Consider the following 27,120-nt stretch of genomic DNA (forward strand, 5'->3'; position numbering starts at 1 on the left):
GAACTGACAGTTACTCAAGGTAGAAGTTATTCTGAACAAATGAGCATAAATACATTTTTTACACAATTTTACAGCCAGAAAATCAAAATCCAATCAATGTAGTTCCATCAGTTAGTAAGAGGAAGATGCTCTACTGTATAATCTGGCTATTAGCTGAGGTCACATCAGTTGTATGAAACTGCATTTGATTTTTGTTCTTCATAAAAAGATGGACATTCTCCAAGGATCATATTTCAATTAATGCATTCATTAATTTTTTTAACCTTATATACGACTTTATGATCCCATGAATGAACTTGTTTTCATAATATCCAATGTTTTGTTCCCATTTTTTTTCCATTCCATTCCATTTAAATTCATCAATTCACTTGATATGCTTGAAAATGAACAATTCGATATTTAAAATGAGGATTTTCAAATATTTATTTTCTATTTTCTCATATAATAATCTTGCATCCAATTCTCTCCGTCTTTAGTTCTGTCTTTTAAATAACAGGATGGATGCTTGGATGAAAACCAGCGGCAGTAATTGACTGTGTGGTACTTAAGTCTAATTCAGGATTCTCAAACACTTTGATTAGATCCACATTAAATCAACGGACATCCTCATCAGGCTCGGTTATATCACGTTGGTCCTTGACAGCATTAACCTGGCATTATTCTTCAGAAATAGCACCTCTTGTCTTTTCATGACATGTTGCCCCCACGTCCCCCCCCCATCCCTCAGTAGGTGCCCTGTTTATCTTTCAGAACAGCTCCACTCAATTACAGCCTAATTAAAGGGTAATTATTTGCTTCGGAACAGTGTGCTAATGCCTGTTTGAGGATCGCTGCCACCACCCTATTAGTTCACGCACTTGCGACCCGACTGAGTGTGCTAATGGCATTACTGCAAACGTCTTTGACCCCCACCTCTGTTTTCTTTCCACTCAAGCAAACAAGATCAAACGCTGCTATCAGAGCAGATAGCGGAGGCCTCTCTGCACCAACAGACCAACTTCTGCAGGCGCTACCAAATGAATTGTCTGGAGGTAATCCATGGACGGATTGTAAACGTATCATTTTTAGAGGCGTGTTGAAGCCCCTCACCTCGGCGACGGGTCCTGTAGCGACTTGCTGGAGGCTCGGTGTTGAAACTTCGCAGGTGAGCGGAAACCAGAGATTGTGGGGTTTTCTTTTTAAAGTGTTTAAGTGCTGTGTTTGAAAGTGTCCTGTTACGCCGCTCCCTGTGTGACCACCTGACACCCCCCACCACCACCACCTCACCCCGTCCCCCGTCCACTCCTCCCGCAGTTCTGAGACTCTGGGGTGAGCTGGGTTTGGTGTTTCAGGCAGATTTCCCCTGAAGGTTCATCAAACGGCTCTTCGGTTCCTCGTTGATTGGTGCTTATTCTCCCCGTCAGATAATGATCCTCATGTCACTGCTGCCACCGAGCGATGGCAGTTTTCCCTCCTCCTCAGTTGAAGTAGCACCAGGCCTTGTTTGTTCAGGTCATTATGTGACTGATGGCCTTCTGAGTGGCTCCACTGCAAAACCAGGCCTGACCGCCGAGCCCAGCACGGCCCTCATTGGATGCAAAGGAGCCTTTGATGGGGAGGTTGGGTGGGGGGGTAGGGGGGGGAGGGGGGGGGGGGGGGGGTTCAAGGGGCCAGATGTGAGGAGAGATTGACAGGGGTCGACGGGGGCCCTCACGGAGGTCACAGCCAGGTAAGAGGGCGGCGTTGTCTTCATCCACCACACTTGACTCAGGTGGTTGAATTAGAAAGGAAGTTTTACTTTTTGCCTGGTACCTGTTTTCACAATCCAGTTGTCACTGGGCATTTGTCGAGTTGAACTGAGTTGAAATGAAGTGTTGGAAACAGGATGTAATAATAGGAACTTATTACTACTACATAATAACAGTCACAAAAGCTAAAGCTTCGGTGGATGAGAACGAGCATGAGATGGATCCTGAACCATCATTGTCACCGCTGGTACTGATCAATCTCATAGAAATGAGGCAACTGAAGCCACCTTAGCCTCCTTTGTCAGTTTACGACTACCTGGAGCAGGTGTACCAGGCCTTTAACCATCACAGTTTGTGACACAGTTCCACTATTTTTTAAATTATGACCTTTATTTTACCAGGAAGCTCAATTCTCTTTTTCGAGGGAAAAAGAGAATCATACAGCTTTTCAACACTTTCACATGGGTCTTGGTCCAAAAATGTTGTATTCAAAGTTTATTGCCCCAAATCCAGCTTTTCATTGATTTTGATCCATTTGAATATTGAATTATATGAGCTGCATTTAGAATCTGCTGTGTCTGTGTGAGCTAAACTGGCTCCGCCCACATATGCCCATCATGGGAAGAGGAGGAAATACTTCCTCTCGTGGTGCCATGTGCCAGAGCAGAGCTGCCTAATTGTAGGAGGGTCAAAGGGACGACCTTGATTAGGATTGGCTAAACCCCCGATGACACAATATAGGGTTTGATTTCTGATTGGCTCGTTGGAGCAACACACTTTTTAAAAACTGAAACAAGCCAAGGAGAGAGAGGACAGACTGTCTTCACATCTGGGGCGTCATTCCAGGTATGGGGACGATTATTACTGTTGGAAAATCATTAGAAAATGAATTTTGCATAATATGACCCCTTAAAGCAGTTTTCCCAAATGTTTCTATTTCACTGAACTCCTGTTTGCTGGCAGAAGAGCTATTTGATCTTCAACTCACTTCCTGACAAGAACATGAACCCATCTAAACCTCCTAGCCAGTGATGAATGCCTTAACAGGCAATTCGTATGAATGTTGATAGGGCATACCAGTAGAAGAAGGTGGATGGGTTAGCATCTTGCATGGGTTTCATCTGAACAGCAGCACAGTTACTTTTTCCTTCAAGTTCTGTTTCCTGGAGGAAGACCACCTGATTCCATCTGCAGGGGAGCTGACACACCTGATTCCCATCAATATGTAATTGTGTCTCTCCTCCCTCACAGTGGCAGCTGGGAAGGCTTTAAAATGGGGGTGGCATGGCTCGGTTGGTAGAGCGGTCATCTCCCAATCAGAAGGTTGCAGGTTCGATTCCCATCTCTACCAACCAAGCCATGCCCCCCCCCCCCCCCCCCCCCCCCCCCCCCCCCCCCCCATCCCAAAGCCCTCCCAGCTGCCACCGTCAGGGACGAGGGCATCAGGTGTATCGGCTCCCCTCTCAGTGCCTCCCACCCTCCCTGCTGCATCACCGCTCGGCCACGCCCACGTACACACCACCACAAACCGGTTTTCACAATAACCCGCGTCCGCACCTAAAAACGTCGTGACGTGTGGACGGCAGGCCAAAAACAGTACGTTCACATGAAATGCCGTTCTCATGTGGACAGGCCCTGAGTCTTCTGACAGCATCCCACTGTGTGTCAAATGAGCTTGTCTACACAGTAGCTGTCATTAGCAATAGCATGCTAATAGCAGTTAGATTCCCTTTCTGCATGGTGGTAGTTTATCTCACCTGGACTCAAAACTCCATATCATAGAGCATCTTCCTCCCACCAACATCTAGATTACAGTATAAAACAGTCATGCCCTCCTCACCCACGTCATTTCTTATAGGTCAAAACATTTCTGCTGATTATCTATTCAGGGACCACGAGTGTGGCGACATGCCTGTGCTCTTCACTCACAAGTGGGACTCCCCCCCCACTGAGGGAACTTTCTCACCTCTCAGCTGCCCAAATGCTTAGTAAGACACCAGACGAACTATAAATTAACCTTTACTGAGCGAGTGAGTCAGGGATGCAGTGACTGTCAGGGGTTTGATGTGCCATTCCCCTCCCGCCACCGCTGCAGTTTCACTCTCTTTCATCAGTGAAACTGGACTGAGTCGTGGAGGCGGGGGCCTGAAATGCCAGGCATGCTGTTGTGTCACGGGCCGGTGTGTGTGTCGCTGCCGCCAGCCGCCAGTTCTGTCGGGCACCACTTGTCTTTGCCGTCGGTCTGGTGGGGTTTGTGGAGTGAGGAGAGAGAGTGCAGGGGGGAGGAGGAGGAGAGAGAGGGGGGTGGGTGACAGAAAATAGAAAATGGAAAATTCCTGTGTGAAGTGCAGTCGTTGTTGATCAGGTGTGAACTGCAGAGCGGAGATCAGAGCAGGAAGGGGCGGAGGGAGCGGACAGCTGCTGCAGCCCCACATCAAGACCTTCCACTACAGAACACCAGCTGGGACCGGGGGGCCCAGGGTGCATGCTACCGGGGGGCCCCTGCGGCTCCTGCCGGACAGGCCTGTATGGCTGTGCTTGTTGCTGCTGGCTGGAGGGGTGGGAGGGCTGAGTAAGGGGATGATAAAGGAATGGCAGCTACTTACCGACATCTATTTATTTCAATTTAGGCATATGATGAGAAGTTTCACAATACTCATCTGATTAGAATGAGGAAGATGCTCTATAATTTGAATGTTAGTGGAGGACGATGCTCTATAATCTGGATAATCAGGTGTAACAGGAGCCCATATTTATTCTTGTGAAATTAAAAAAAAAAGAAAAAGAAAACAATTCAAATGACCAAAATAACAACGTTCTCAAGATCACAGAAGAGTACGATGAGGTGCTGGAAAGTCCAAACACACAGACACACAGACTGAGAGGCTGGAGAGCTATCCACACAGGGACCCAGGAATACAGAAGTCAACCCAACATGTACCACAACCACCAGGTGAAAGCAGTCACATGCTCAGTAGTCCGACATAAGGGACGTCAAGGAGCCTGAAGCCAGAGACAGAGTCATTTACACATAACTGGGTATTTACAGAAATGCATCCTCTTCTTCAAAGTCATTTTTTTTATAACTGTAATCTAACTGTAATCTAACTGTAACAGACTCTTTTTAATTTGTGTTCTAATTACTATGACCTCTAGAGACTGAATATATGTAAGTCAAATTTGACCTGTATGGCCGAGAAGGTCAATCAGGGTTTAATTATGTAATAATTTAGGAAACCCTTTGGTTCCTTTGCAGGAATCACTCTGATAGTGACACAGTGACAAGCTGGATTGACGTGGATGAGACTTTGTATTTAGGGGAACGGATGAACGATATATTGAAGGTATTTTTCAAATATTTTTGAGTGAAAACCTCCATTGGGTTCTGATCTACCATGGCTTCCAGGAGTTGCAGAGCAGAAACCATAGAATCCACGCAGAACAATACAGGTGAAACATAAGCAAGTATTTGGTAACCACATGTACTGGCAACAACCTATAACATCCCAAACAAAAGGCAGAAAGTCCTCTGGAGAATGTGTGTGGGGGGAAAAAAGCATGCAAACAATTTGACCTCTGAGCACTAGTGTTGGGAAAGCAGCCATTTATTTGAAATTAGTTATGGGTGGAAAACCATGTGACCTCCTGCTCCCCGAGGACACATCGGGTCATTATATTAGACTGGTTTGGGATTTCAAGGACTCATTGATAGCCATTTTCAAGATTTATTCTGTCATCAGTTGACGGGAAGACTGCAGACATATGTCAGTGAAGTCACCGCGACTTGCAGTCAAAACACGCCTCGGACCCCCATCGAGCAAATTCTTCAGAGTTCCTGCCAAATAAAAGCAAAAAGGAACCAGGAGGAGTGTCGATATCAACAGTAGATGGTCTGAAGTGAAGTTATGGCAAAAACATACTGCTTTTATTCTGACCCTTTCAACAAAATATTTATTTGTTTCTTTATCTACTTTCGTTTGCCTCAAGTATTTATTATAGAGCATCTTCCTCCCATTAAAAAATGCAACTTCAGATAATCCAGATTATAGAGTGTCTTCCTCCACAAACATCCAGATTATGGAGAATCTTCCTCCCACTAAAAGATGCAATTTCAGATAATTCAGATTCTAAAGCATCTTCCTTCCACAAACTGATGGAACTTCAGCTAACATCCAGATTATACCTCTGGATTGAGCCACTGATGTGATTAACAATGTAACGTGTTTTTGGATTACTTGAGGATGAGTGAAAAGCTAATACCTTTCATTCCCACTAACATCCAGATTAGAGAGCATCTTCCTCCCAGTAACATCCAGATTGCGGAGCATCTTCCCGACCCCCATTGCTGACATATGTCTTGATCACAGTTAGATCAGCTATTACCAGCTCCACTGCTTGAACACCAAGAAATGGACACTCCGGTTTAAAGACAGTTGGGACTGCTGTGACACAGTTGGGAGAGCGGTCATCTTTCAATCACAGTGTTGCAGGTTCGATCTTGACACACCATAGTGTCCTTGAGCAAGACATTGAACCCCAAAATGCTCTTGACGGATTGCGCTCCTGGTGGGATTAAAGTGTTTTTCGACTACTGTAGGACAAGTGAAAAGCTTTTACTGCCACTCCTGACTCCAGCAGAAGACAGAGAAAGGTTGTTTTTATTTACTTCGATGGCTGCTTATGGCTATGCTGATTTATTCCTGCCCAGCATGGGGGGCAAAGTGGCAGATTTTTCACGTCCTGGTGCAGATTTACACACTGTCAGTCATAATTTTAAATGGGAGTTTGAACAGTTTGTCAATCAAAACAAGCATTTTGCATTTATTTTCTCTAAATCTGACCCTCCTGAGTTTATAATGCCCATGATTGCAAAATCTGATGCCCTTCAAACCTCCTGCGACCTCCTACACAGTGACTGCAGAGCAAATGTTTTGCCATCTGGTTTATTTTTAGAATGTTTTCGTTAGACTAAGAATCACATGTTTATCATAGAGAAAGTGGACCTTGTTGTCTACATTTCGATACAAACTTGCATACAGCATATAGTGTAATCCAGAAGTCTGACTGCACAAGAAAAATCTGTTAAATTTTCATCCAAGCCTGGAAGTAATGAAAGACGTGGAGAATTTAAAGCTGCTGAAAAACTGCCAATATTTTTGCATGTACAATGAAAAGGCAATAGTTCCAATTCAACCACACATTGAAATACTTGGCAATACCAACCCTAAACTTTAGTTGAAGCATATTTATCTGTAGATATTTTTACTTTCATGACTTCAATGTATGACTGATTTGGAACTAGTATTGATAGATGCTAACCATTACAAATCCCGACATTTAAAATTTGTTGTGTTTCCAACACATCAAGGAGCTTGAAGAAATCAACCTTCACTTGCTCCATGATGCATCAGATGACACTCATTCATTCACCCTTTCGTCCATCATCGGTCCTTTGGTTTGCTTGCTAACAAAGCAACACTCCATCACTCCTGAACACAAGATTAATGTCATGACACTCACTTTGTTTTTCTGTTATTTTGTTATCCTGAGACGTGGTTCAATTGAAAATAAGTGGAAACTGTGATATTTCAATGCATTTGGATATTTCGTTTACATGTAAACAAAGCTACATGTCAGAAGGATCATGAGCATTATATGGGTGCGACCTGTGTTCTTAAAACAGACCCAATATTTCCCTGTATGTTGATTGACACGATTCCCAGTCTGTCTTTTTTGTTTTTCACTTGTTTTGTACTCTAAAGTCACATTTAGTCATTTGTGCCATTCATTGTTGTTGCTGCATTTTTTTTTCAGGATTCTGATTGGCTGGCACGTCATCATGCTTCTTGTTACACTGCCACCTATAGGTTTGTCGTGCTCATAGCAGCTCTTAGGTTTTTATGCGGGTTTGTATAAATGAAAATGTTTTTGAAAATGATCTTGAGTGAACAAAGTTATTTTTGAAAACGTAGAGGTGGGACATGGGGTAGAGGGTGGTAAGTGATATCATCATAATATTGATCTGTGATTCTCACGTGAAACAACCATACAGAGCCATAGTATTTATAACACAATGAAATGAAATGTATGTGATGTAGCTTATCAGCATAAGGGAATAAGAAAGTACCAAGGATTAGGGGGAGGTAGAGGGTGGTGTTTGTTTCCTTCAACTCTCGACGCAGACTCGACCATATAGGTCTGTTAAGACCTACGTATGCCCATTAACAATCCTCTAATGTTAGAATAGTCACTGTTGAGGTTCCCTTTGTAAATTACCTCTGATTAACCCTCACATGGGCCTTGATCCTAGAGGCCAACGAAAAACTAAGTAAAGTTGTATACCTGTTAAAACTACAGTTCAATAGTGGTAATAAAGTGGTTTGATTCCACCATGTGTCGAAGACCATCGCTTGAACCCAAAAGTGCCCCCAATGGCAGTAGAGCACCTTGCATGGCAGGCGCTGTAAAACCAACCACAACGCAACATTTCGTTTTCATAATTAACCACTGGGAGCGATCGTGTGCACACGCCCGTACAATCGGTGGACGAGCTAACAATGGACGTCTCGGGGGTCTTCGGTTACCACTTCAAAGTGACCGACATGTGCGTCACTCCCATTTACAACAGCGTCTGTCTTCAGAAAGCGATCTGCCTTGCCTCGTGACCTTGCATCTAACCCCATTAGATATGCGCCTTGAGCATGTTCATTGCTCAGTGACATTTTGCTCCTTAAAAATAACACAGATGCTGGGCCCCGTCTGACTCTGTAGTCCCGGCGTGGCTGGACGCTGTCCGGCTATTTTCATTACCACCACCCCCCAACACACACACACACACACACACACACACACACACACACACACACACACACACACACACACACACACACACACACACACACACACACACACACACACACACACACACACACACACACAGCCCTCCCTTCTTGGTGTCCGTTGCGCTGAGAATCGCAGTTGTGTGAGTCACTTTATTAGTTTTGAAGTCCGTCATGTTCCCAGCTTCTTGGCCTGCAGATGAAGCGGTCAGCGCCTGTCTGCAACTGCCGAGTGTTAATCACGGATCAGCGACTTGGGTTTCACCTGTTGGACGACGCAGCGCTCGGGCACTCGGGGGGATTTGCACTGTCTGGTCACCCTGACAATGTTGTCTGTCACCCATTAGCTTGAACAGCTCCTCCACAGCTACACACAACAGCCCCCCCACCGCTCACTAAATCTGAGGTGGGGAGGGGGGGGGGGGGGGGGGGGGGTTCCAGGCTTCATGTCCCTCCAGCAGTAAAGCTGGGCATGTAAAACCCCTGAAAATGAAGCATCCATTACCCGCCATTGCTCGGCTCGCATAAGTGGTGACATTTCAGCTGCATCAGTGATTGGCAGAGGGCTGATTGACTGACAGATTGAACGTGGCCTTACCACACTGGACCTCTGTTTATGTTAGCTGATTAGCATTAGCAAGTAAACCATCAGATATATGGACAAGTAGATGATCAGTTTATCAGCTGGCGTCGGACCTATTGGAACTAATTACGAGCTGTTACCTACACAAAGTGATTAAATCTCTATTTAACCACCTGCTCTGGTTATTTCTAAAGGGCTATAATTGTAATTTTATTTTGTCTTAATAATTGTTATGATGATTTCTTCTCAAAAAATTATTAGGAGCAGAGTTGTGATGTTACTTCATAGATTGTTGCTGCTTTAAAAAGTAGTTTAGTAACTAGTTGAGTTACTTGTAACAGTCAATAATGCACAACAAAGAAGATGCTCTATAATCTGGGATGTTAGCCAAAGTTTAATGTTGCCATCAGGAGGACTGAGTTAGATTAAGACTAATGAGGCATGTCAAAAATATCAAACTCACTCACTGGTCTCAGAAAGACAAACTGATCGCTATTCAAGCATGCTAATGCTAACCACAGGTATTGTAATAGCATAGTAACTATGGTTAAAGCAAAACAGAACAGAGAGAGATAGCCTGTCCACACGAGGGCGCAGTTTCATGTCGTTTTTGGCAGATCATGCACGTTTTAGAAGTTGCACACGACTATGTCATCCATGCTCCAGGTCGTACAGTGGACGCTATTGATGCTAAGTCACTTTAATGAGGTGATATGTTGGATTTCTCATATACGAGGATGAGCAGAAGTATTCTCAGTGTATTTTTCTCCATTTTTGGCGTACTGGTAGTTACAGCGCTGCCTAAAGGCCTGGCATATGTACTACCTCGTTTTGAGCCGTGTTCATAGTGACAGAGAGAGAGAGAGAGAGAGAGAGAGAGAGAGAGAGAGAGAGAGAGGCTTTACAACTGTTTTCATCAACAAAAGAACTTATTGATTTAATGGAAAAAAATTATTCATGATACCACTCACCTACTGCTATCGGGGCATGGCATGCTGGGAAACGTCCCTTCAGATGACTTAAAGATGGCACCAATGGCGACCAATCATAGACTTCATTACACTTCTCTTATGAAGAGCTGCTTGATCATATGATTATCACATTAGCATTGTGTGTGTGTGTGTGTGTGTGTGTGTGTGTGTGTGTGTGTGTGTGTGTGTGTGTGTGTGTGTGTGTGTGTGTGTGTGTGTGTGTGTGTGTGTTCAAAGGCTTTGCAGGGCAGCACTCATTATGGATAAAGGGGGAGGGGAAACTAGTTCAAATTTACTGCCTGCGTCAGCTGTGTCAAATTTGGCGAGCTCAAATGGTCGGCTTGCAAATGGCAGGGCGATACCTAAGGGTCAGCAGCCTTTGTAATAAGCACAGAGCTGTACGTTTCCACCTCGCCGTGCAGAAAGAGCGGCCCAAGTGGAGCAGCAGATGACTGTAACGTTCCCAGGCTGCTGAATCGGTGCACTGGAGACTGACCTGACCGTGGGTTCGGGTGGCGTGAAGGACCAGAAGAGCCCCGCTGCTGATGAAGAGCCGGCTGCTCGTCCAAGTGAATCCGCCACTTTTCTTTTTTTCTTTTCCTTTTTCTTTTTAGAATTTTCTCTCCTTTTGATCATTCATAAAGGGGGACCACCCACTTTCTGAATCCTTTGCCTCTATTTTCGCAGGGTCAGAAAGAGTGGCCAGTTGCTCTTTATGGCGGAGATTTTTACGATGTGGTCAGAGCTGTTTGGAGACCACCAGTTCTCCTTTCACTTGTCACTGGAGCTACAGTAGCCCCGAGGAAAGGCCCGGGCTGCATGGGAAATGAGTTTTCAGAAGTCTCTGCGGCAGTTTATATTTTCCAAGCCGTTCGTTTCGGGCCACACAAAGCACTTATTTGTGTTCTCAGTCGGATTTAAATACATAACCACATTTATCAGCAGCTTTAGTCTGAATTTACGACTCATTTGTGCTCATGTGGAGGAAGACTGCTGGCCAATACGATAAAAGTGTTGGTTTTACAGATGTTAAATAAGGTAACAAATTACTATAATTCACTTCCATTGGCAGTAAGGTGACAGATGACTGTCATGAAATTTGTAACTCGGTTACAGTTGGTGAGATTATAAAGCATCTTCCTCTTCTAACATCTAGATTATAGAGCATCTGTGATCCACTGACTGTATCTTCAGCTAACATCCAGATAATTGACCACACACACACACACGCGCGCACGCACGCACATACACACACACACACACCACACACACACACACACACACACACACACACACACACACACACACACACACACACACACACACACACACACACACACACGCGCGCACGCACGCACATACACATACACACACACACACACACACACACACACACACACACACACACACACACACACACACACACACACACACACACACACACACACACACACACACACACACACACACACACACACACAGTGCTGCCAGCAGTCATGTATTCAATATTATATACCTGCAAGTTTGACTCACACCAACATGGAACCTCTGCTCAAACTTGTTTTTTCACGAGATTAAACCTGAGCCCATTAGATTAACGCAGCACATCAACAGTGTTCAGCTCTGTACGTTTGACTATCAGAGCTGCACAGCCTGTATGTCGCAGGGATCCAAGGTTTTCCCCCTTCTTTCTATATCCCATTACCTAAACGTCCTGCTGACAACACGGCATAGCTGCAGATCTGTGACTTCCACAGTGATGACAGCAGGTCGTGCAAAAGCACTCCCACAGCCAAACATACCATCAAGTAGAAAAAGGATCCCTGTTAGATCCTGCACACGCTGGCTGAAGAGCTTAGGAGGTCACCGCCCGTCCACATTTAGCAGGGTAAAACTAAATATGTGAGTCAGAAATGACTACGGCCCTGATCTACACATTCTACATGTGACTTATCATATACAAACATGTGACGCAAAGAAGAAATAAAATAATTAACAAAAAAAGACATAAAATCACCATAAAGAGAAAATACCGATATTTAAAAAGAAGCAACATGTGAGACAAAATGTCCGTATCGTGATGAAAAAGACCAAAAATGTAATAAGGGATCAGAGAAGAGCTGCAAATGGATGTACAATTAATGCATATGACAATAAAGAAACAGCATAAATAAACCTATAAAGACACAAAACAAACAACATAAACTGACTTTGGAGAAATGGAACTGCAACAGACTGAGATGCAATATGAACCAAGAATACAAATATTAAATGCAGACAAACACAAAAATTGCTCAAATTCATCAATGAACAGATGTACAGGGACTTCAAAGAGACCCAGATGGTAAACCAACCACAAACAGGGCAAAATAACTTCAGGAGACTCTAATGAAAGGCTCAAAGAAACCACAAAATGACATCAGAGGGAAACAAAATGGAAGCAAAAGCATTCAGGTAATCACAAAATGACTAATATTACACACAAAACAACAACAAATATAAATACATTGAAGCGAAATGATTTAAATAAACGCAAAAATCTGCAGCAAAAGAAAAACTAAAATATGAATGGATAAACAACATGACACAAAAAATGGGAGTTGAATTCAGCAATACAGGGATGCAAAGTGAAGCTAAACATGTGAAATTCAGAGTTGAAGACCAAATGAAATGTATTGAAATGCACCTTTAAAGGGCAAAACTAAATATTTTATAACAAAAAGGTGCACAAAAATGAACAAAATGAGCCATAAAACAATGAAGTGATGCAAAATAGCGCAATGAGTTATAAGCAGGGACAAAAAATGGGTCACAATGGGATGCAAAATGAAAACAAACAGGCAAAATTCACAATTAAACCTGAAAAATGAACAGACTGATGTGTGGAAACTTAAAAAGAATCTGAAGCCAAATACAAATAATTTACCATGAAACAACAGAAATGAAAACAGAATGACCTCATAGTGAACAAAATGTCTAATTGGTGTAAATGCATTGAAATGTAACTTCAAATGACAAACTAAGATATTTGAAATAAAAAGATTCACAAAAATTATCACAATGAGCCACAAAAAAGCAAAAACTGGACATGAATGACAATAAAAGAATGCTAAATAACCTAAATAATATACGATTGTAAAAAAAAAAAAATGGAAAAGCATGCAGGAATGACCAAAATGAGGCAAATAAATCAGATATCTAATAAGCCGAGATGCAAAATAGGTCATGAAGGGATGCAAAATTAAACCAAAAAACCAAAATTCACAAATAAACACTCAAAATAAAGATGAAATGCAATAAAAAGTAAATAAAAGACTGACTAATATTGACATCAATGTGTTAAGCGAAGCTCACAAAAGATCGATGAACGCCAAGTGAAGCAAAATGTGTACAATTCGAAACTGAAATAAAAATGAAAATGAAATTACGTCAAAACATAATGGGCAACAAAACTGCAAAGGTCGACACAAATAACAACAAAGGGATGCAAAATAACCGAACTTGCATTAGAAAACAAACAGGAAAAGCATGCACGAATGACCAAAAAATCAAGAACAGGAAACTTGAAGGGGTCAAATTAGTCATGGAGGGATGCAAAATGACCTCAAACATGAACAGAATTACTTAATTATTGCAAATGTATTAAGTGTAACTCTAAAGAACAGGCCAACATATTGGAAAACAAGAAGATGCACAAAAATGAGCGACAAAAAAAACCCAAAACTGGACACAAATGACAGAAAAAGGGATGCAAAATAACCAAAACCACAGGAAAAACATGCATAACTCACCAAACTGATGTAGAATAAGTGGGGACACAGACTGAGAAGGGACGCAAAATGCCACCAAACATGCAAACACACAGTCAAAAGCTGCGAAGGTCTTTGTTGTCTGGAGGTTATTGATCAGCAGCTCCACGCTGTTAAATCATCACTCACATCACTAAGTGCCTGTTGATGTTAAAACCAAAGTGAGCGGAGTGACGGCTCGACGCGTCCTCGTACTGTAAGACGTGACATCAACACGTGGAGCTGCCGGCTCCTGTCAGCCACTTAAAAGCAGATCAACATGTCGGGGATGCCTAACTGCTGCGTTTTACTACTTTATTGTCCCCCCCTCCCCCCCGGCCGAGGGGCGAGGGTGGTGGTGGCGGGGTCAAGAGAACGTGAGAAGGGCAAGACGTGAAGGCACTTGGAGCTTCGTGTTACGCTGTTGTTCACGAACTCATCTGGACCCAGCAGCTACCAAAATACACAGCAGTCGCTGCCTGATTACAGTTACTTAGTTTAAAGAGTACTGCAGTCACTGGCAGGTTCTGTTTCCAGGTTTCCATCCAATGTAAGGGTAACGAAAGCAAATTAGAAGCTATTAAAAATGCACCATGTGACAGTCGAGGACAATTTGTGAGGATTTAAGGAAAAGAAAACAACATTGGAATGTCTGGATTTCAACCAAAGTTTTACCTGAAGCATGACAGCAGGGCGTTATACTTAATTCAGTTTAATTTTCAACAGACTGAAGGAGGAAGATGCTCTATAATGTGGATGTCAGGAGGAAGATGTGTTAATTTTACTTACAGTGGCATCATATTCCATTTAAATCAGAGTGAAACAGTAATAGTGCTTTTTCCTCAGTCGAAAAACAGTTTTCTCTGATGTCACTCATGCCCGTTGCTGTTATGGGTGATGATGTTTAATTGTTCTTCTGCACATGCTCAGAAGATGGTTAGAGAAGCAGACTTGGGATTGGACTTTTGCGTGCGTGTTTCCACTGTGGGTCCCTGAGCATGACCCTTGACCTCCATCAGCGCTGTAACGTAGCTGCACATCAGCCTCTCAGGCCCCGTTTACAAGACGACGGTTCACGTGACAACACCTGATTGGTTAAAAATAAAAGATGCTGCACTTACATTACAGCAGCGGAGACACTGACAACAATGTAGTTACTATGCCGGGCCACGGGAGGGCGCTGTTGCCTGTTTTTGTAACAAAACCACACAAGCGTGCAGAGAACAATGCGCTACAAACAACGAAATGGAGAGAACCCGACATTCGTATGGAGTGATGACGAATCAGATGCTATCAGGGGTGAGTCTCAACTATTAAACTACCGATATAGACTGGAAAACTATAATACGGACCGCGAGTCATACCACTACGGGTCCGCCATGTTTGTTTACAAACGCATGAGCAGGAGGAACTATTTTTCAACGGGGACGCAGGGGGTTATATGCGCATGCGCAGTAACAGAGCTCTGTTGCCTCCCGCCGACTCTGCAGGGTGGAATCCTGATCGTGAAAGAATCTTTCCGCTCCGGGTATAAAAACTTTGCGGATACAGTAGATCCGCACACCGGTGTCGTGTGAACGGACCCCCCCCCCCCCCCAAAAGTGAAGAAAGCTTTGCGGATACATTCGTATTCCTTGTCGTGGAAAACGGGCCTCAGAAATAGGATTGGTCAGTGTGGAAAAGAAAGATTTCCCCAAGAGGGTTAGTAAAGTGTGATTAGTTTCAGCACGTCGTTTTCAAAGCATTTTCATGGAAACATGAAACATTTCAGAAACGAAAACGCAAAAACAATGCGTCCTCACTTGAGGCGTTGTCATGTAAATGGGGCCCCAGACCGAAGCGTATTCGCCTTCTCATCTGTCTGCAGAATGTTGATTAAATGAAGATGAATCAGCACCTTTTGTTTCAGCCTGAGCTTGAAGTGACCAGTTAACATGAGATTAAAAAAGGGGGGGGGGGGGGGGGGGGCTGTCTAACACCTAATTGCCCCACCTATTAGCTGCTGTTTGGCCCCTCAGTGATTTATTTATTTTAAATACAATGTGATCTGCCTTAGACATAAACAGAGGCTGGTACTTCTTTCTTTTAAACTGCTCTCAGTTTCATCCTATTCAATGTGAATGGCTTGTTCAGGGCGCATCTCCTTATTAAACCCTTGTTAGGTGTGTGTGTGTGTGTGTGTGTGTGTGTGTGTGTGTGTGTGTGTGTGTGTGTGTGTGTGTGTGTGTGTGTGTGTGTGTGTGTGTGTTATGGGAGGGACTTCTGCCCCCGCAACATTTAACCAGAGAGCAGCCGGGTCCCTGCGCGTCAGAGAGGGCTTTTCAAAACCTGGATCACACCCAAGCAGACGCGCACTGGACGGCAGGAAACCCCCGCACTGAACTGTTCATCTCATTTCCAAAAGTTTACCTCCTTTTTTAATTCTTTTTTTCTTTTTCTAAACAATCACCACCTCTTTCAAAGATAATGGATTTATGTGGCTTTGACGCGCCGCGCGGCCCCTCCGGAGCGCCCCTCTCCACCCAGCCGTCCGGATCAATGTGAGGACAGAAAGAAGAAACAGGAGACTTTCTGGTGTGGATGGACAGGTCGAGGACTGCATATGCAACTCGGTCTTGGGATTTATTTCTGGGATTTACCCGCGTCCACAATCCCGTTTGTAACCGGATGAAATAAATTGGAGGATGTATGGAATAAACCAGCGCTGCTTTTACATGTAAGAGAGAAGGACGCGCTTCCTTTATATTCCCCGATTTCCACTTCAAATCCTCCATAATAACGCGTTTGTGTGTTGTTGCCTCTGCAGATCGTTTCATTTTTTCGTGCTGTGGTGTCACACTCAGGTAAGAGAAAAACAATAAATAAGCTGATTTTTAAACTTTGGCGAATGAGCTTTTTACGCACGCATCCTGCTCCTTCTTTAAAGTTGTACATGTCCAGTTAACTCAGACTGTAGAATCAGTAGTTTAACAGCAGCTTAGAAAGACAAAATTATGTACTTTATTTTTCCCTTTTTGCATAAAAAAGGGGGAGAATCACCCGTCTCCTAATTTTAACCAGTATGTGAGGACGCAGGGCGCAGTGACGGACCAGCTCAGCCGCAGACAGGTCAGGGTTTACCAGCTCTACAGCCGCACCAGCGGGAAACACGTCCAGATTCAGGGCAAAAGGGTCACCGCCACCGCCGAGGATGGCAATATGTACGGTAAGAACTGCCCCCCGGGGCATTTCACATCTCTCATCACAGTGCTTTTCTCCCTCTGGAGGTTCAGTGTCTCATATAAAAAAACAAACAAACAAAAAAACGCGCAGCCTGTTTGGGTAAAGACGCATCCATGCTTACTTAAATGCAGTAAAATTTAAAGCAGCAGTCGATTAAAGTGATAAAATAGTTAGATTCTACTTTACAATGGTCATATTTTGCAGTTTCTTTGATTCTCTGATGATAATTTGTTTGTTGAGGCTTGAAAAATGACAATACTACATGTTTTGTTTTACAAAAACTGTAATGAATTTAAGCCTGTATCAGATTTTTTCTTAGGTAAACTGCAGTGAAATGGTTATATTAAATGAAAAACATAAATAAATTAAGTTAAATTGAGAGCTGCATCATTAAAGCATCCATTTCACTGTGTTTATGTTTTGTATTGATCAAATCCACCTTCTTAAGCATGGATAAATGTAACTAGTTTAATATTTTAAGGTTTATTTGATGCTTTGTCGATAATAACTTGATATATTTTTATAGTGAGCTTATAATACGGACTAAATGTGATTATTCTTTCTGTTTGTCCACAACACTTTAAAGAAGTTATAGTGAAACAGACATTTTACATGACAAATCCATTTAAATGCACTTAAATTCAACACCAGTGCTTAATTAATATGTGATATATCTATATCTAAAATGCTAAAAATAGCTATTTTCGCTTTTAAATATAAAATAATTAATATTGCTGACTTTATCATGATTGGGTGATGCTATTCAGAATGAAATAAGACATGTTACCTTATTATTTCTAGAAAACATTTTATTAAACTGTGTTTAAATGGTCATTTTAATTGAGATACCTGAAATGCTTTTATATTAAGACCTGTTATGTTGATCACCTGATTTTAGGTGATAAAATGGTTTGCTTTCACTTTTAAATGTGGATAAGTGTGAATATTTTGTGTTTTTTTTCCCTTAAATTCTCTCATTATAAGAATCTGACCATGATATTGTTTTGAACAAGATGTTTCAGCCTATTTCTCAACAGAGACTTGAAGTTAACCATGCCTAATGCTTCATTTCCTACAAGGAATACAATCAAATACAATCAAATCAAGAGCAGCAACATTAGTGGATTATTAATCAGCTGATTATCTACTTTTAAGAGTTAGAATTACTAGAAAGATTTATTTTCAAATTGAAAATAAAAATATGGATTATTACTGAATAAGTATATCAATTAGATTAGGATGAATGCTTAAAAGGATCTGAATCCTCTTCTAAAATGTGCGTTAGTGTTCCTTTGATACTATGGTTCTAATAATAGGAATTTGTTTCGCTTGTGTACTGAGAAAAACAAAAACTATTTAGCAACGCAACTCAGGTTTTTCTTTAAAAACTGCAAATAAAGTGAATTGGATACTAATTTTCAATGCACATCAATCACACAAACACATTTAAACAAAGAACTGCAGCATTAGTGTTTACCAATGTGTCCTTTACCTGCCATTCACATGCAAAAGAAAATCACGTTTCTGCCTTCAATTGTGCTCAAAATGTAAATATTTTAGGGGTTAACCTGTTTTTCATGACAAAGCAATAGATTTAAGCTCAATCGAGCTTTGAAAGTCATTTTTATTCTACTTTCACAAGTTAAAAGTGACTCAATCAATGTAAAATAGGTGTGAAATTAAATCAGACTGAATAAAAGTTACAAATACACTAAAATGACTAAAAAGTAGTAGCTATGGTTCTATATGCAGGTTTAAAAAAAACAGTTTAAACAGTTTTAGTCCTTCACGGGTTTTTTGGTTTATTCAAGAGATATCGTTCAGTTTTTAATTAGACTGAATAAATGATGATTATAGAGCTTTTAAGAGATTTCCAGGCGACTCTGTGCAGCTCGAACGAAGCAGAAGGTTTAAATCCACCATCTCCCCTCTGCTTCGGCCTCCCAGCAGCTGGATGTTGGTTTTTGGTGGAACAATAATGGGTCAATTAAGTGAGAATCTGCAGTTTTGTGTTTCCCGGCTGGAGGCTGACGTCCTGGGTTGGCCCCACCCGGACCCCCGGCCCCCGCCCCTCCCTCTGTGAGCTGCTTTCAGGCCTTTATGAGGGGTCGGCCTCCCCTGCTGCATCCATGAAACATCTCGTCTGGCGAATTAGCGCCTGATTAGGACCCCAGCTTTGTCCCCGGCGGCCCCAATACACACGGCCGCAGTAACGCCCATAAGTGACCATAATTAACTGCGTCTTAAAACTCTGCCGAGAGTGTGTATTCAGCCCGACGCGGCTCTTTAATGTGCAGTGATAACATTAGTGTAATCGGCTTTGAATAGCTGCTAACGACAGTCTGTAGTCTCCAATCAACACCAACAGTCAACGACTATTGTCTTGTGGAAAAAAGGGTTTTTCTTACCAGATAAACATGGAAAATTCTAAATCCTATCATTCTCGTACTGATGATAGATAGCTTAGCTTAGCTTAGCTTAGCTTAGCTTAGCATGAAAACATCTGAAACTTTCTATGAAATTCCTATGTTTTCATATTTCAAATTTGTGGTTTTTGATAAAAGGTTAGCCTGGTTATCTGTCCAGCTTTTCAGCAACATTAATTAGCCTGACGTAAAGTCATGCCTACAGTCTTTTTTTTAAGTATCATACTAAACTGCAAAAGTTTTAAAGTGCGCCTTTAAAAAAAACCCAAAAAACTTATACTTCTAGATTCTTTCTTCCCGCTTCACCTTGTGAATGTTCAAGCAAAAAATAAATAAATAAATAAATAAATAAAATTCCTAGTTTATTTAACTTTTCAAGGGAAAAAAAATTCAATTTTTGTTGAAAATTGTCTTTAAGCTTTTGTCGTTTACACAACGATGCTTGGAGCCACAGAAAACGCACCTTTTCTGAAAATGTTATTTACTGAACTGATTATGACTTGAAAGATCCGCATGAGCGCAGAGCAACATGAAATATGAGCAGCGTTGGCAGAAAAGTTAACACAAACTTTTATTGTGTTTTGGGTGTCTGTTTACGTGACACCGTTGCTTGAAACCACTGAAAACGCAACTCTTATTGAAACGGCTCCCAAGGCAGAACTTTTGGAAAACGTTCTCCTGCCCTTGCCACCATAGTAAATAGTTCTTCTGCACACTCTTCCAGAGTGTCAGGACTCTGTCCTGTAATAAAGATCCAACATACGAATGTTTGTGTACTCCCACTGATGATATTTATAACTTATTGTTCTCATGCGTGTTTCTTATTATCTTCTTATCTTATTCGTATTTCTTTACAAAAACTACCAACAGCGCCAACCAAACAAACGCTCACTCCCATCGTTTTTTGATTTTTATGGCGTTGCCGTGGAAACGGACATCATTTTCAAAAACGTTGCCTTTTAAACGCAAACCTCCGAATGTTATTGTGACAACGGAGCCTAAATGTCGCCCTGAATCTTGGTTGAATAGTCGTGCCTGTCTGCTTTGCGTGTGAAACTGTTTGCACGGTGTAACGTTGCTCTGGTCCCGCAGCGCGCCTCTTTGTGGAGACGGACACCTTCGGCAGTCGAGTGAGGATACGAGGTGCGGAGAGTGGACGGTACCTCTGCATGAACCGGAAGGGCAAACTCGTTGGGAAGGTAACAAAAATGCATATTTTTCTAAACGACCGTGCTTCCCCGATCAGGGAGGGGTTTTTATTCTATTTTTGCTTACTCAGGTTTTCCAGAAGTTTTCATATATTTCCCTATATGCAAACTATACCTTGTGTGAAAGTTTGCTTTCTCTACAAAACTGCTATTATGTTCATTCTTTCATTCACTCATCCATCCCTGAAGTAATAAGCAATAATATTGTGCAAAAGGCAAAACCGTAATCTAGCATTTCCTACATTTTGTCCGTTTCTGTGGTTCCAGTTTAATTCCAATGTTGTTCTTCTTCTGCTCACTCCGTTTGTAGTACTCCACCAAATATGAATATCACAACATATTGTCCATCCCGTGCTCCATGTTGCTGAAATGTGTCTGTAGAATCACAGAAAATCAACTCAAAGTCTGTGATTTTAAGAGGTTAAAGGAACCGTGTGTTCACTGATGTACTGGGCCGTGCACAGACGTCCCTCTTTCTCAAAAACCATAACTACCATAACAAAAACTATTAACCAAGTTCACTCTGCATGTTTGCCTTTAACTTGAAATATTCTTCCTCTTTTTGTAGACTAACCACTTTGTAAGTGTGGATGGTACAATTAGAGCCTAAATATACCATAAAATGAAGATAAATTATCATATATTTCAGTGAGTATGAAGGTTTTTAACAATTGCTGATACATTAACACAGTAAAATACTAATTTGATCCAAGTGTGTTTAATCTTTTATGAAGCTCATACATTTTTCAAGGTCTTAAGACCTTAAAGCTTTTATAAGCACTATTAGAATCCATCTAAATATGATGAAACTTGTAGAAAAGCATTAAAATTATAAAACTACCAAAATAATTATTTTAATTGGATACATTTCCTCCAGTATGTATATATAGATGACGAATTATTATAAGCGATTGGCTCCACAGTGTTGAGTGAAGCAGCTGCAGACACATGTTGGGTCTTTGGATGCTGTTTGATTAGCAGTGCGAAACATCTTTTAATCTGTAGTTTAGATTTTACCAAAATTAACTGATTTAAAGATTTTCCTTATTAACACTTTATCTGTGTTTCTTCCTGTTTCTTGGAATTTCTAAAAACCATATAAAAGATGATCGAATAGTTCTGGCAAACATTAAAATAAGTGGTGCTGCTATTTGCTTTAACATCTTTTCATTTCCATCAGTTCTCCTGATTTATACAATAAACCTCGAAATATTACAAATGGAGCAAAATATCACAAATTAATCGTTATCGCACAATATGATGAGAATATAAAGCCCATAAATAACAACAACAAAGGGTCTTTTTCTTCGTTTGGGTACAAAAACATTTGAATGTGAGATGGAAATGTTTATTTTTATCAGATACATTTTCTCAAAACTTGAACAATGAAAAATGTCCATTTTATGATACAAAAAAGAAACCCACATAGATTTGTGTTTCCTCCAAAATGCATCAAATAAGGAAACTGGATAAAGACGATGCTGTGCTACGGGTTTCATGTCAATGCTACATCATCAGCAATACAAAAGCTACTGTATGTTTCACTCCTACGTCTTTTTCAGTTTTACTAAAACAATCTACTGTTGATAAAATACAAATAAAGGATAGTTTAAAGATATAAGATAAGGAAAGATTAAAAGAAATGTTTATTAAGTCAGGCTGGAACAGATTCCGTAGGACGGATCCAATATATGAAACAGACTGTTTTTTTATTCAAAAGTATTATATAGAGATTAAAAGAATAGAAATTAAACTAAGTCTGATACAGATCAAATACTGATTTGATATGGATACTTTTCCATTAAAGTCCTCAGATACTAACGTTGAAATCGCACAATCAGATTTTCTTTTAAACTTCACCAAATGAACCAATCAAAAATTGTATGACCAGGTGATTAATATATGGAGAGGAGGGTGGAGTCAAGATTTTTGCTGCCTCCTCTGGTGGGGAGCAACAGCAGTATCAGTGTGCCATGAAATGGTCAGACTGTGATGAAGTCTGTAATTTTAAAGTGGAACAATTAACTCCTCAGTGTGAAACCGGAATAGTTTGTTAAAAAAAACAACAACAACAACAAAAAAACCTGAGACATGGCTGCATTTTCATGGAAATGTGTTTATAAAATGCAGCGTATTGCTTAAACATATGAGCTTTTAATCAGGTGAAATGACTGGACTGAATATGTTTGATTGTCTTATGAAAATATACTGAAGGTGGAGCAGATGTACAGGAATGATAATGCAGAGATTAACCATCATTTCCATTTGCAACCACCGTCCGTGAAAATGCGCCATGCAACTTTTTGCAGGTTGGAAGTGGTTCGGTCGGACCTCCATACGCAGAACTTTCTTATTAGTTAGTAAATGTGTGTTTTAACAGTAGATTCCTTAGACTGAAGCATGTGAGATGCAGACTCCCAAAACTTTGTGGAAAGTCTTATCGGTTCAGCTGCGTGCGCCCCCGGACATGATGCACCGCTGGAAACATGGGATCCTCGGGCTGAGTGACCAGAGGGAGGGAGGGAGGGAGGGAGGGAGGGGAATATCCTCCCATCCCAGCTCGGTCATAAGTCAACCCTCCACTTCCCTTGGTGGAAATGGAAAAGATGAATTCACATGTCTGGCTGACACCTCCAGCCATAAATCTGTTCCTCTTGCCGGAGTGACGAGTGTTGAAATCTGTGTGATGAGCTCCGCTCACTGATAAGAGAAAGTCCGCCAGCTTCACACCAGACAGGGATGACTTTCTTGTTTTGGAATTTTTTTTTAAGCGTTCTCAGCCATTTATTTCCATCTATACATTTCCAGGGTTTCCCTTTGGATCACATTCCAGGAAACAACGAATCGAACCGTTTTTGGAGTTATTGATTCACTGTTTTATACATGATATGTGAAGACATCAGTCATCAGCTCTTCTTTAACTTGCTGCGCCAACACCAACGAGACTCACGTAAATCAAAGGTTAGCTTAGCATGAAGAACCCATCAATGATTGGCCAGAGATTTTATGCTTTTTAAGTAAAATTTTTGTGTCTGTTTGGTGAAAAAATACCGTAGCTGCAACAATAATACTAAAGTTTTACCTCTTCTAGATGTTCTAGCTAGCGTGTTAGCTGACTAGCTACGTAAAAAGTTAGTTTTTTTTATTCAGTTTGCAAAACTCAAGAAAGCACATCTAAAATAATAGTTTTGCTCTGTTTGGACGACAACCTTTCAAGTCAACGTCGCTTTTGCGTTTTCGTTTCTGGAAAGGTTTTGCTTTCACACGCCGCCGTTTTGAACGCTGTGTCCGTTTCCATGGAAACAACAGAAACGCTGAAGACAGGTGTAGTTGGCATCTTTCTAAATCTTTTATTTTCACAGTGAATTTTATCTCCAGGTTAAAAAGGTCAAAGACACAGCTAAAATAAAATGACAAAAAAAAGAACTTAAACAGCTCAAACCACTAGAAAAGGTAACTAAAAAAAAAGACAGAAATTTGTTAATATAACTCCAAACAAGCAGTCAAAAATCCAATTGAAACTTTAAAATTATAGAGATGAAACTTCAGACATGAAACCTATTATGAATTGTTTGCTTTTATAGAAAGATTTCATGAGCTGTATTATCCTGATTTTAATGTGTTTTGTGGCTCCAGATACATTTTACTTTACAAATATTAGTCACTGAAAATGCAACTTTTTGACAATGGCTGCCAAGGTGTAGACTCCATCTCCATGGAAAAGGATGCTCACGATGCCTGTAGAAAATAGTTATTTTACACATGTGCGAGAAGATGGACAAGACGATTTCCTCCAGAGTGTCATGACTCCCAGTTCATATTCTCCTGGGTAGTTTTATACTTGACAGTCACCGAAATATCAATCCAACTTAGTCATCTGTCTACACAATTTACTCTCTATTATTATTGTTTATGGGGTATTGTTCTCTGCGAGCATATGTGTGTGGTTTGATTACGAAAACAACCAACAGCACCAACTTGTGGCAAAGCATGATAACTACATCGTTTTCAGTTTTTCTGCCATTTCCATGGAAACGGACATCATTTTCAAGACGTTGTAGTGTCCTAAAGGCGTAACCTTTCTGAAATGAAATCAATAAAACAATGCGTTTTTACTGAAAACATCGTCGTGCAAGTGGTTCCATAGTGGTATAGTGGTTAACACTATTGCATCAATGAGAAAAGACTAATAAAGACTAATTAGTAGTGTTAACGTGTCCAGAGTTATTGTCGAAGACGTTGCTGAGTGACGCACGTCGGTAACACGAGAAACCCTCCTGTGTGTCTTCTGTGTGCAGCCCGGTGGCCGGAGCAGGGACTGCATCTTCACCGAGATCGTACTGGAGAACAACTACACCGCCTTCCAGAATGCCAAGTACAAAGGCTGGTACGTGGCCTTCACCAGGAAAGGGAGGCCCATCAAGGCCTCCAGGACCAGGGAGAACCAGAGGGAGGTCCACTTCATCAAGAGGCTGCACACCGGCCCGCCGCCCTTCCCCAACACCGACCAAAGCAAACACTTTGAGTTCATCCGATTTCCGTCCACGCGGCGGGCCAAGCGGAACAGGAAGTCGCGCATCTCTTCCTAACACGGCCGCGGACTGAGAGACACAGATTTTATTTTTGTACATGTTTTTGATAGCGAAAGGAAGGCTCGGACGCTGTAAATCTAAAGTAATATTGGTGTAAAAGGATCATGTGTAAATAACGAAAGAGAGTAAAGCAGACGGGTTATATTTAATTGTCTTCTCTGTGTGTGTGTGTGTGTGTGTGTGTGTGTGTGTGTGTGTGTGTGTGTGTGTGTGTGTGTGTGTGTGTGTGTGTGTGTGTGTGTGTGTGTGCGTGTGTGTGAGAGATTGCACAAACACATTCGTACATTTTAAATCAAACACATCAACCAAGTCAATCATGTTTCTGATTCTATTCAGGTGTTTTTTAGTCAAAATAAAATAAATCAACTCTCAAAAATAACTGATATTCTGACCTTAAGCTGCATAAATGTGTGTTTGTAAAAGATCAGCAGGATTAACCTCCTGAGGAGCTCCGGGGGGCTGTAAGTCAATGTGGGCCCCTGAGTGCTCCCTTACAATGTACAAGGAGGTTTCATTATTTCTTCAAAAGCACACAAAAAAGCCGCCAGTCTCAAAAACTTGCATTTGAACTGAAGAAATAAATGAAATTAAAAAAAAAGTGAGTTAATCCACAATTTAAGTGAACTTCATAGAAGCAGAACACATTTTATTGATAATAAATGAATAATTTCTATGAGTTCAGTGTGTGAAAGATAGTTTTAACTGAGGATCTGAGCTGAAATGGCTAAAATAAGTTATTCTTCATTTCTAGAGATAAAAATAAAAAGCACACTTGAGTCTGCTTAAAGATACATAAATGAATTTTCTCAAAGGAGCTTCACATAATCTTATTATATTCAAAGTCTGCCTCCCCTATATGGGTGGGAAATTCACCCCTCGAACAAAATAATGAGAGAAATTCAGATTATCAAAGGTTATTCAGCATATTTTATTATGCCTAAAATAATCTTTAATCCACAATCAGTGGAACAAAAAATAACTTGAAAAGATCCTGAAATAAATAATGAATTGTATGGACAATCATATACTTACTAGAGCAAAATACAAACTCAATTTTACATGTTTGGTGTTAATGAGCAAACTTAAATAAATAAACAAATAAATAAATAAACAAACAAACAAATAAATAAATAAATACAATATTTTGAATAACTCTTGTATTGAATAAAATATATATAACTTCTTTTTTTAGCTTTGATGAAATAGAAACATAAATAGTCAGTATACCTACATACATACATACATACATACATACATACATACATACATACAAGCATATTCTTTTGAAAATCCCTTTTATAAATTAGAATTAATAAATCTTTTTTTTTTTTAACATTTCCAGCTTTAATAAATTACACCTTCCTGTCTTTCTTTCCATGTAAAGCTGTAAACAGGTTTGTTACCTGAACCTGGCTTCACCTTCAGTTTTTCAGCTCCAGCACCTTTGAACAGGACAAAGATTTATCAAGATAGAAGATGTAAATAAGAAGACATCAATGTTATACCGCTTTGACAAACCAATGGTATCTATACCTCAATCCTGGATGTATCGGGGACGTTTTGTGGACATAGCTGGGACAAAGGTTTTCTTCATTTTCTCTGAATTGCAGGACTTCTGCATTTTGTGGGCAGATTAGACGCAATGGAAGAATCTGACGTCACAAAGTACCGCAGTGTTCTGTGCAAAGCCAAACTCAATTTCAATAAATGATTGTACCCCCGATCAATGTAAAAGTGAAGAAATGTAATGTGATGTGATGTATT

The 27,120-nt window shown here is 41.0% G+C and overlaps 1 protein-coding gene across 3 annotated transcripts; it reads left to right on the forward strand.

Moving 5' to 3' along the window:
- The first annotated feature begins 958 nt into the window (after positions 1 to 958).
- Positions 959 to 25,510, forward strand: fgf17 (fibroblast growth factor 17). Of its 3 annotated transcripts, none has more exons than XM_080468390.1 (6): positions 959 to 1,144; positions 16,372 to 16,624; positions 16,715 to 16,751; positions 16,936 to 17,113; positions 20,649 to 20,755; positions 25,063 to 25,510. In XM_080468390.1, exons 2-6 carry the CDS (start codon positions 16,593 to 16,595, stop codon positions 25,351 to 25,353), a joined length of 645 nt encoding a protein of 214 aa, XP_080324516.1. In that variant the 5' UTR covers positions 959 to 1,144; positions 16,372 to 16,592; the 3' UTR covers positions 25,354 to 25,510. The 3 variants fall into 3 exon arrangements, with proteins under 3 accessions (XP_080324516.1, XP_080324518.1, XP_080324517.1); XM_080468392.1 differs by having other exon boundaries at positions 16,969 to 17,113; positions 25,063 to 25,503; XM_080468391.1 differs by lacking the exon at positions 959 to 1,144 and having other exon boundaries at positions 16,213 to 16,624; positions 16,969 to 17,113; positions 25,063 to 25,499.
- The last annotated feature ends 1,610 nt before the right edge of the window (positions 25,511 to 27,120 follow it).

This window comes from Lipophrys pholis (assembly GCF_963383615.2).
Source record: "Lipophrys pholis genome assembly, chromosome: 7".
NCBI lineage: Eukaryota > Metazoa > Chordata > Actinopteri > Blenniiformes > Blenniidae > Lipophrys > Lipophrys pholis.